The following is a 12,186-nucleotide window of genomic DNA, read 5'->3' as shown; positions in this document are numbered from 1 at the left end:
ATTTAAAATTCTTTGTGCTGGTAGATGGTTTCAGCAGTGGATTAGGCCTAACATTAGGGAAAATTAGGAACTCATACCTAGGTTATAACAGAATATCCAGAATGAAACATGAAGCGATAAGGATAGAGAATAAAAATAAGTCAGAGTGGAATGTAAGATGAAAGGAATGCAGTGAGAAGGTATTAACGTTTACATAATTAGAGTCTCGAAAAAGAGTAAGAATGGGGCACAAAGTATTTGAAGAGATAGTTGCTGAAAAATTTCTAAAATGGCTAAAGATACCAAACCACATATTGAAGAAGTTCTATAAAGTTCATGCAGGAACAAATACAGAGAAAACCCACTTAGTCCCATTAGACTTTTAAAAACAAAGACAATGAGAAAATCCTCAAAGCAGATAGAGAAAAAAGATAATTTGCCTTCAAAGGAGCATCAGTTAGACTAAAAGGTGATAGAAGTAGAAATACTTGACCTGGAATATATGGGATAGAATGATAATTGGAGATAATGGAATGATATTCTCAAAGTGCTAAATGAAAATAAGTGGTAATGAGCAAAAATATGTTCCAAGAATGAAAGTAAGATGGAAATGTTTCAATTAAATATTTTAGTAAGTTCAGTCAAGAATTGATAGAATTTCTCACCAGCAGACTTGCAGAAAAGGAAATACTAATAGGGTATTCTTCACACACAATAAAAATAATCCTGGATGGGAGAAGAGATACAGAAAGGAATGAAAAACAAAATGGTAAATAAATTGATAAAACCAAATGAATATTGATCTTATGAATAATGATATTTTGTGGTTTAATTGTATAAAAAATAAAAAATCTGAAGTAAAAACATACAAATTGAGGTTGAGAGGAAAATGGGGTTAATGTCTTATGATGTCACTGCATTTTCTGAGAAGACTTAGTAGTGTGGACATGTTATATTAGATTTTGCTAAGTTGAGGATGAATGTTATAATTTCAAGAATAATTGCTAAAAGGAAAGCAAGCATCTGATGACTACAATGCTAGTATGAGGAGAAATAGCATCATAAAAAATTAATCCAGAGTATATTATGTAGGTTGACCGTGTGAAGTTAATGCTAATATAAAAATAATATTTAAAAAATGGCTGAAAAGCCAACGGGAAAATTGAAATAGAATTGTGAAAAAATTTAATGAAACAAAAACAGGGGAAAAAGAAAGGAGAAGTGTAAAAAAAAGTAAAATGGTAGACTGCGTGTAATCATATAAATAATTGCATTAAATATCAGTGGGTTAAACACAGTAGTTAAAGGCAGAGAGTTTCAGAATTAAAAATATGAGGACCACTTCTGTACTATCTATAAGAAATAAACTTTAAGTATAAAGAAGAGCTACGTTGAAAATAAGGGCACCTGAGTGATTCAGTCAGTTGAGTATCTGATTCTTGATTTCAACTCTGGTCATGATCTCACAGTTGATAGGTTCAAGCCCCATGTCAGACTTTGCGCTAACGGTGTGGAGCCTGCTTGGGATTCTCTCTCTTTTCCTCTCTCTCTGCCAATGCACGTGTGCTTTCCCTCTCTCTCAAAATAAATAAACATTAAAAAAAATTTTTTTAAGTTTATTTATTTTGAGAGAGAGCCAGAATGCGAGTGGCTTAGGGGCAGAGTGAGAGGGAGACACAGGATCCAAAGCAGGCTCCAGGCTCCGAGCTGTCAGCACAGAGCCTGACATGGGGCTCGAACTCACGAGCTGTGAGATCATGACCTGAGCCGAAGTCAGACACTCAGCCAACTGAGCCACCCAGGTGCCCCGTCAAAATAAATAAACTTTAAAAAAGAGATGTAGCTAAGTTGAAAATGGATTATACCTCTTAAAAATCATTGGGTCAAAAACAAAATTCATAGGAGCCATTAGAAACTTGTGGGGGCTTTTTGTTTTGTTTTATTTATTTTTTATTTTTTATGTTTATTTATTTTTGAGAGAGAGAGAGAGAAAGAGAGAGTGCAAGCAGGGGAGGAGCCAAGAGAAAGGGAGACACAGAATCTGAGGCAGTCTCCAGACTCTGAGCTGTCACACAGAACCTGATGCGGGGCTTGAATTCATGAATGGTGAGATCAAGACCTGAGCCAAAGTCAGACACTAAACCGATTGAGCCACCCAGGAGCCCCAGAAAATTGTTTTTAGATGAAAAACTGTGAAAGCAAAGCATATACAAATTTGTGGGATGTAGCTAAGTGAGTGCTTAGAGGGAAATTTATAACCATTAAATGCCTATATTTGGAAAGAACAAAGTTAAGCCAATAACCTAAGCTTCCTTTTTAGGAAACTAGAAAAATAAACCCAAAATAAACATCAAGGAGGAAACAGTAGAGGTCAGAAATCAATGAAATAGAAAACAAAAATAAAAATCAATAAACCAAAGAATTAGAAACATCTTGGAAAATTGCTTAAAAAAAAAAAAAAGAAGGAAGACACAAATTACCAATATCAATCCAAGAAAACATTAGAAAACCTGAATAGCCAATATCCATGAACAGAATTGAGGTAATAACTTAAAATCCTTACCTCAAAGAAAACTCCCAAGTCCAGATGGTTCCCTGGTGAGTTCTATCAAACATTTAAAGAAATATTTATTATTAGTCCTACACAATCTATTTCAGAAAATAGTGGAGAAGGGAACATTTTCCAACTTATTTTGTAAGGTCACCCTTATTTCAAAAACCAGGCAAAGGCATCATAAGAAGGTAGAACTGTAATGTACCTGTGAACATCAACACAAAATTTCTTAACAAATTTTTGATAAGTCAAATTCAAAAAATATAGAAAAAGAATAATACATTGTGGCCAAATAGAGTTTATCCAAGAGCTCAGTTGCATTTTCTGAAGGCATTCAACTAAATTCACTATATTAGTAGGATAAAGTAGAAAAACTACATGGTCATTGAACAGATATAGAAAAAGTATTTGCCAAAATTCAATATCCTTTTATAACCAAAACACTCAGCTGACAAGGAATAGAAGGGAACTTACTCAACCTCATTAAGGCTATCTATCAAAACCTTATCTATCTATCAAAAGCTTATATAATACTCAAAGGTAAAAGCTTCATTGCTTTCTCTCTAAGATCAGGCACACATTAAGAATGTCTTCTTTTGGGGCACCTGGGTGGCTCAGTCGGTTGAACATTGGACTTGAGCTCAGGTCCTGCCTTGTGGTCAGTGAGTTCGAGCCCCACGTCAGGCTCTGTGCTGACAGCTCAGAGCCTGGAGCCTGCTTCAGATTCTGTGTCTCCCATTTTCTCTGTTCCTCCTCCGCTCATGTTCTGTCTCTGTCTCTCAAAAATGAATGAACATTAAAAAAAAAAAAAGAATGTCTTCTCTCACCACTTTTATTTAACATTGTAATGATGGTCTGATACAGAGTATTATAAGGCAAGAAGAATAACTAAAAGGCAAGTAGATTGGAAAGGAAGAAGTAAAACTGTCCTTATTTGTAGACATGTTCACATGTATAAAAAATCCAGAAAAATAAAAGATATTAGAATTGATACATCAACTTAGTAAGGTTTCAGGGTACAAGGTCAACATACAAAAACCGACTTTATTTGTAAGTGCTACCAAGAAAAATTAGAAAATTAAACTTAAAAAAAAAAACCCTCCACAATAGCATGAAGATTAGGTAACTCACAAGAGGTCTGAAGAAAGTGAAGAATGTTGCCAAAGAGAGAAGCATCCTAAGAAAACAATTCAACTGATTTCATTTAAAGAAAATGGCAGAGTAGGGATATCCTGAGAACACCTCTTCTCACAGACACACCAGTGTTGCAGTTACGTGTAGTACAACTCACTTTGAGAAAAACCTGAAGACTAGCAGGGCAGCTCTTCACGGCTAGAGCTATATTTTAAAAACCACCTAGAAAAGAGTAGGAGTTATGGAGACAAAGTTGGGAACCAAACCCCAGACACACTGACCCACAAGCAGGAGGGCTATCAAGGTGCTGAGGCCCTCTGGGAGGACATAGATTGGACACCTCAAGCCCTGAGGATTTGCACTGGGAAGGCAAGCGTCCATAGCTTCTGGCGTTGAAAATCAGTGGGGCTTAACTCAAGAGCTTTGAAAATTAATGGGTCTTAACTCCAGGAAAGTTGGAGGACTATAGATAAACAGACACTGTCCTTAAAGGGTGCACAGTATCACTTGCTCTGAGACCCAGTTCAGAGGCAGTAGTTTGAAAGCTTCTGGGCTATACATGAAGGAGATTTATTGACCAATTGTAGCATTTTGCTGGAGGCTGAGGGATCTGTAGGAATATTCTCTGGGAATGGAAGAACTGGTAGGTGCCATTTTTCTGACCTCTTTCAGTATAGTTGGTCTATGCTGGCAGGCACCAGTTGTGATCCTCTCTTTCTACCTCGCTAGCACTGTAGCACCTGCCCTGTGGACCTGCTCTGTCAGGTACCCCTCCAAAGCCACTCCTGCCCCTCCACACCCAGCAGGAATCCCTCAGAGGGAATCAGCAGCAGTCTGATTTCAGTCTACTCTGAAAGACAGCATTGTGGAAGACACCCAAGCTGGACAGCAAGAAGTAAAAAGAATCTAAAAACATGAACGTAGGGGGGCGCTTGGGGGCTCAGTTGGTTAAGCGTCCGACTTCGGCTCAGGTCATGATCTCATGGTTCATGAGTTCGAGCCCTGCATCCAGCTCTGTGCTGACAGCTTGGAGACTGGAACCTGTTTCATATTCTGTGTCTCTCTCTCTCTCTACCCCTCCCCCCACTTGCGCACACACACATTCTCTCTCAAAAATAAATAAACATAAAAATTTTTTTAAAATATGAACATAGGTAAGGAACCTCTGGGGCAACATCAAACTTAGTAACATTCGCATTATAGGCTTCTCAAAAAAGAAAAAAGAGAAAAAGGGGGGGAGGGGAACTACTTTGAAGAAGTCATGGTTGAAAACTTCCCTAACCTAGAGAAGGAAACAGACTGCCAAGTCCAGGAAGCTCAGAGGGTCCTGAACAAGATAAACCCAAAGAGATCCACACCAAGACACATAGCAATTAAAATGTCAAAAGTGAGATATAAAAAAATAAACCTTAAAAAGCAGCAAAGAGAAAAGCAACAAGCTATATAAAAAGGAAATGCCGTAAGGCTGTCAGCTGATTTTTCAGCAGAAACTTTGCAGGCCAGAAGGGAGTGGCATGATAACAATCTAAGTGATGAAAGAAAGAAACCTACAACCAAGAATACCCAGCAAGGTTATCATTCACAGTGGAAGGAAAGATAAAGAGTTTCCCAGGCAAATGAAAGTAGAGTTCATCACAACTGAACTGGCCCTATAAGAAATGTTAAAGGGACTTTTTCAGAAGAAAAGAAAGATGATAATGAGAACTAAGAAAATGATTAAAGGAAAATTTTACTGGTGAAAGCAAACATGGTAAAGGTAGTAGATCAATCACATATAAAGTTAGTATTGGGGCACCTGGGTGGCTCAGTCGGTAAAGCGTCCGACTTCAGCTCAGGTCATGATCTCACAGTCCGTGAGTTCGAGCCCCACGTTGGGCTCTGTGCGGACAGCTCAGAGCCTGGAGTCTGCTTCAGATTCTGTGTCTCCCTCACTCTCTGCCCCTGCCCCACTTGCCCTCTGTCTCTGTCTCTCAAAAATGAATAAATGTAAAAAATTAAAAAAAAAAATAAAGTTAGCATGAAGATTAAGAGATGAAAGTAGTAAAACCAGATACATCTACAATAATTAATGGATACACAAAATAAAAGATGTAAGATACGAAGTCAAATACATAAAATGTGGAGAGTTGTAGTAAACCTGTGGTGCTTTTAGAATGTGTTAAAGTTAATCGAACATCAGCTTAAAGGAGACTGCAAAGTATTATTATATTATCAACCTCATATGAACCACAAATCAGAAACCTATAATAGATACACAAAACCTAAAGAGAAAGGAATGCAAGCATAGCACTAAAGGAAGTCCATAAAATCATAAGGGAAGAGAGCAAAAGAAGAAGAAAGGAGCCAAGAAAAACTTCAAAACAACCAGAAAACGGTTATATATGCTAGTTGTTATATGTCAACAGATGACAATAAGTACATACCTATCAATAATTAGTTTTCACGTAAGCGGACTCAATGTTCCAGTCAAAAGATAAAGGGTGACTGAATGGGGAAGAAACAAAAGACCCATCCAAATGTCTACAAAAGACTCACTTCAGACCTTAAGACATTTACAGACTGAAAGTGAAGGGCTGGAAAAATGTATGCTTTGCAAATGGAAGTGGGAAAAAAAAAGCTGGGGTAGGTAACAATACTCCTATCAGACAAAATAGGCTAAAACAAAGACTTTAACAAGAGGCATAGATGGGCATTACATAATGATAAAAGGATCAATCCAACAAGAGGATATAATAGTTGTAAATTTCTATGCACCCAACATAGAAGCATCTGAATATATTAAGCAAATTAACAGACATAAATGGAGAAATTGACAGGAATATAATAATAGGAGGTTATTTTGACACCCAACTTGCATCAGTGGATAAATTACCCAGAAAAAAAAAAAAAATCAATAAGGAAGGAAACAGTGGCTTGAATGGCACATTAGACCAGATGGACCTAACATATATACAGAACATTCCATCCAAAAACAACAGAAGACACATCCTTTTCAAGTGCACATGGAACATTCTCCAGGACAGATCACATATTAAGCCACAAAACAAGTTTTAATACATTTAAGATTGAAATCAATTATAAGAAAAAAGCTGGAAAAAACCCAGAAACATGTGGAGTCTAAACAACATGCTACTGAACAACCAATGGGTCTTTGAAGAAATCACAGAGGAAATAAAGTAGATGAAAATGAAACACAGCAATTCAAAAGTTTTGCTGTCCAGCAAAGGCAGTTATAAGAGCAAGTTTACAATGATACAGGCCTCCCTAAAAACAACAACAACCAGAAACAAGAAAAATCTCAAATAAGCAATCTAACCTTACTCCTAAAGGAACTAGAAAAAGAAGAACCAACAAAGCCCAATGTTAATAGAGGGAAGGAAATAATAAATACCAGGGTGGAAATAAATAAAATAGGGACTTAAAAAACAATAGAAAAGATTCAGTGAAACTAAGAGCTGGTTTGTTGAAAATCAAAGCAAAATTGATAAACCTTTAGTCAGACTTTAAAAAGGAAAAAAAAAAAAAAGAAAGACCGGACTCAAATAAAATCAGAAATGAAACAGAAGTCACAGCCACCAGCACAGAAATAGAATTAAAAACAACTACTATGAAAAATTATGTGCCAACAAATTGGGCAGCCTAGAAGAAATGGATAAATTCCTAGAAACAGAGACTCTTCCAAGACTGACACAGGAAGAGTAGAAAATCTTAACAGACTAATTAGTAGTAATAGAATTGAATCAGTAATCAAGAAACTCCCAACAAGCAGAAGTCCAGGACCAGATGGCTTCACAGGTAAATTCTATCAAACATTTAAAGAAGAGTTAATACCTGTTCTTTTCAAACTATTCCAAACAAATGAAGAGTAAGATTGCTTACAAATTCATTCTATGAGGCCACAATACTGTGATTTCCAAAACCAGACAAATACACGACAAAAAGAAAATTATAGGCCAATATCTCTGATGAACATAAACACAAAATTGTCACAAAGTTTTAGCACGCCACATTCAAAATACATTAAAAGGATCATTCCCTGTGGTCAAGTAGGATTTATTCCAGGGGTTCAAGGATGATTTTGTATCCACAGATCAGTCAGTGTGATACAGCACCTTAACAAAATGCAGGATAAAAATCTTCTGATCATCTCCATAGATGCAGAAAAAAACATTTGATAAAATACAACTCCATTCACACTCAACAAAGTGGGCATAGAGGGATTGTACCTCAACATATTAAAGTCTATATATGACAAACCCACAGCTAACATCATACTTGATGGTGAAAATTTGAAAGCGTTTACTTTAACATCAGGAGCAAGACCAGGATGTCCGGTCTCACAACTTTTAATCAACATTATGCTGGAAGTGTTAGCTCCAGTAGTAAGACAAGGAGGGGAAAAAGGCATCTAAATTGGCAAGGAAGAAGTAAAACTCATTGTTTGTAGGTGAATGATATTATATATATAGAAAACCCTAAAACTCTACCAAGAAAACTATAAGAACTAATAAATGAATTCAGTAAAGTTGCAAGATACAAAATTAATACACAGAAATCTCTTGCATTTTTATGCACTTATAAGAAACTATCAAAAAGAGAAAGTAATCCCATTTGAGGTGCCTGGGTGGCTCAGTCAGTTAAGTGTCCGACTTTGGCTCAGGTCATGATCTCATGGTTCATGAGTTCAAGCCCCACATCGGGCTCTGTGCTGACAGCTCAGAGCCTGGAGCCTGCTTTGGATTCTGTGTCTCCCTCTCACTCTTCCCCCCCCCACCCCCCGCTCATACTCTGTCTCTGTTGCTCAAAAATTAATAAATTTTAAAAGAATCCCATTTACAATTAATTCAAAAAGAATAACTTTAACCTAGGAGGTGAAAACCTGCACTGTGAAAACTGTAAGACACTGATGAAAGAAGTTGAAGGTGACACGAATAATTAGAAAGATATGCCATGTTCATGGATTGGAAGAATTAATATTATTAAAATGTTTATACTACCCAAAGCAATCTACAGATAATCTTTTCACAGAACTGAAACAGTAATGCTGAAATTTGTATGGCAATACAAAAGACCCAGAATAGCCAAAGCATTCTTGAGAAAGAAGGACAAAGCTAGAGGTATCACAAAATTGTATTTCAAGTTATACTAGAAAGCTATGATAAGGAAAACAGTTTGGGAGTGGCAACAAAATAGACACATTGATCAATGGAATAGAACAGACGGCCCAGAAATAAACCCACACTTATTCTGTCATTTTATCTATGACAAAATATGCTAGAGTATACAGTGGGGAAAGACAGTTTCTTCAGTAAATGGTGCTGGGAAAACTGGAAAGCTACATGCAAAAAAATGAAACTGGACCACTTTTTTTTTTTTTTACATCATATGCAAAAATAAACTGGAATAAATATCTAAATATAAGACCTGAAATTATAAAGCCCTTAAAAGAAAACATAAGTAGTAAACTTTTGGATAGTAGTTCTAGCAGTATTTTTTTTAATCTGTTTTCTTAGGCAAGGGCAACATAATCAAAAATAAACAATTATAACTGCATCAAACTAACATGCTTTTGTAAAGGAAATAACAAAATGAAAAGGTGACCTACTGGATCAGAGAGGATATTTACAAATGAGGTATCTGATAAAGGGTTAATATCCAAGATATATAAAGAACTCACACATCTCAAAGCCAAAAAAAAACCGAATAATTTGGGGCAATAAAAAATGGGCAAAGGGCTTAAATAGACATTTTTCCAAAGAAGACATACAAATGGCCAACAGACACATGAAATGATGCTAAATATCACTCATCATCAGGGAAATGCAAATTAAAACCACAATGAGATATCACCTCAATGAGATATAACCTGTCAGATGGTTAGTATCAGAAGAAATATCAGGTGTTGGTGAAGATGTGGAGAAAAGGGAACACTCATGCACTGTTGGTGGGAATGTAACGTGGCGCAGTCACTATGGAAAATAGTATGAAGGTTCCTATAAAAATTAAAAATAGAAATACCATATGATGCAGTAATTCTTCTGGGTATTTGCCCAAAGAAAATGAAAACACTAATTCAATAAGATTGAATACATCTCCCAGTGTTTGTGCAGCATTTACAATAACCAAGGTATGGAAGCAATCTTAAGTGTCCGTCCATAGATGAATGGATAAAGAAGATGTTATATATTTCTCTTCATCCATAAAAATGAATGAAATCTTGCCATTTGTGACATGAATGAACATAGAGGGTATTATGCTAAGTGAAATAAGTCAGAGAAAGACAAATACCATGTACTTTCACTTACATGTGGATTCTAAAAACCAAACAAATGAACATATAAAACCACAAACAGACTCATAAGTACAGAAAACAAACTGGTGGTTGCCAGAAGGGAAAGGTATGGGATAATGGGCAAAATAGGTGAAGGGGTTTAAGAAATGCAAACTTCCAGTTATAAAATAAGTCACGGGGGTGTAAAATAAGGCATAGCAGATATAACCAGTAGTACTGCAATAACTTTGTGTGGTGACAGATGGTAATTACACTTACGTGGTGAGCATTTCATATTGCATGTTAAGTGTTGAATAGCTATGTTGTACAGCTAAAACTAATATAATACCGTATGTCAAATATATTTCAATGAAAACTAATATATTTTTAAAAATAGAGTACTTTGGAAGGAATTCAATTTAAAATATGCAAGACCTCTTCACAGAAGGTCACAGATTGCATTGGGAAATTAAAGAGCTAAATAAACGTAGAAATACACCATGCTTATGGATTGGAAAATTTAATTTTTTGAGATAGTAATTTCCCCAGAATTAATCCATAGATTTAAGACAGTTTGACTCAAAATTCTCATAGACTTTGTTTTAAGAAACTGACACCCTGCTTTAAAAACTTATATGGAAAGACATGATTCTTGATCTGATAACACAGCTGTCAATTAGAGCTCCTGAGACTTACTGTCTTACCTATGAACTATGGCTATTTTTTAAAAAAAAAAACTTCTCTGTGATTTGGAAACAGTTGAAGGCTTTGGCTTTGAAAACCTTTTCTTAGAACTTATATTGGACGACGGTAAAGATCTTGACTATTTCAATGATGAGCTAAACAATAGCTAGACAAAAAAGTTTTTCAAGGTGCAGCAAGCTTTTGGGGGTCAATTTACCTTATGGAAAGATGTTTATAGGCAATAAAATTTAATTGTACTTTTAAGGAATTTTAACTGAATTTTCTTATAGTTCTTTCCTTTTTTTGAAAATATACATTTAAATGCTCCTACAACCAACTCTAAGGTCTATAATGTTAAATGCTTTGGGGATTAATTTCACCTTTGAGTAAGGGTGAGAAGATATGTTTATGTGTATGTGGGGGTATTATCCTGGAGTAGACTTTATTTGTGTTAATGTCATATTTTACAAAAGGGACATATTTGATTCATTTACCCTTCTTTATTAATGGGAAATTGTACTTGTTTTTATAGGGAAGAGTGGACAGAAGCTATTCAGGCTGTAGCAGACAGACTTCAGAGACAAGAAGAGGAGAGAATGAATTGTAGTCCAACTTCACAAATTGATAACATAGGGGAGGAAGAGATGGACGCTTCCACAACCCATCATAAAAGAAAGGTAGAAAACAGTATTTTATTCCCCTACTCAGGCACGGCACTTACGCGTATGGAAGGAAACACACTAAAAATTGCCATTTGCAAAAAGTGTTGGCCAGTAATCTTAAGTTATACAACTATATGAGTGAGGGTGGTGTTTATCCAGGTAAATCTGAAATACCTGTCATTGTTTAAAACCAAGTAATTTAAACGTCATTTTCGTGGTTCAGCACTTCGCACTGACTGCTGATAGGGCTTCTCAGGTCGTTGTTGACTGAAGTGCCATCATGCTGGTTTATAATTTGCATTTTCCTCTTATTGTTTTTAATACCATTTTAGAACTTGGGAATAATGTTTTCCCTAATGATTGGGTCCTGTTCCATGTGGTATTTATTTTGTACGCTCTGAGAGCAGAAGCAGAAATGGTTGTAGTGTGCTTCCTACCTGAAGCCCCAGACTTATGAGTATCAGCGGGAATGCAAATAGTCTTGGAAATAATAGTTTTTATTTTAATGGCTGCTCCTGAGCCAGTGAGGGAAACAGACTTTCCTTTCCTGAGTGCTCCAGATTAATAAATGCCAATTTAGAGATTGATGGACATTATAAATTATGTTTTTCATTGCTACAGAAAATTGAAAAGCAACTTCCTTGTGTGAAAATGGTATTTGAGGATTAATCTAAAGGTCTCAGTGTTCAAAGTAAATGAACGTGCCATTTATTGTGTTAGAATATATTTGTTATAATAAATTGTAAATTTCATCTTGATGTAGGAGAACACTAATTTTTAATGTAATTACCCATGTAATTTGCTATTAGCATAATGATGAAGAACTCTTTTGGCGTTAGACTGCTTGAGTTCAAATCCTCCTTTTCCCACCTGCTACACGTGTGAACTTGATGAAGTTACAC

At 35.9% G+C, this 12,186-nt stretch overlaps 1 protein-coding gene across 4 annotated transcripts in view; it reads left to right on the top strand.

Moving 5' to 3' along the window:
• The window catches only part of AKT3 (AKT serine/threonine kinase 3), a 308,341-nt gene that overhangs the window by 167,001 nt on the left and 129,154 nt on the right, over positions 1-12,186 (top strand). For all 4 annotated transcript variants that reach the window (XM_045453168.1, XM_045453166.1, XM_045453167.1 and 1 more), the window contains one exon: positions 11,155-11,299. In XM_045453168.1, coding sequence (XP_045309124.1) covers positions 11,155-11,299 — 145 coding nt within the window. The remainder of the gene's footprint in view (positions 1-11,154; positions 11,300-12,186) is intronic.

Source organism: Leopardus geoffroyi, chromosome C3 (genome assembly GCF_018350155.1).
Source record: "Leopardus geoffroyi isolate Oge1 chromosome C3, O.geoffroyi_Oge1_pat1.0, whole genome shotgun sequence".
NCBI classification, from domain to species: Eukaryota; Metazoa; Chordata; class Mammalia; order Carnivora; family Felidae; genus Leopardus; species Leopardus geoffroyi.
Note: the sequence above shows the minus strand (reverse complement) of the source record. Positions and strands in the feature narration are given on the sequence as shown.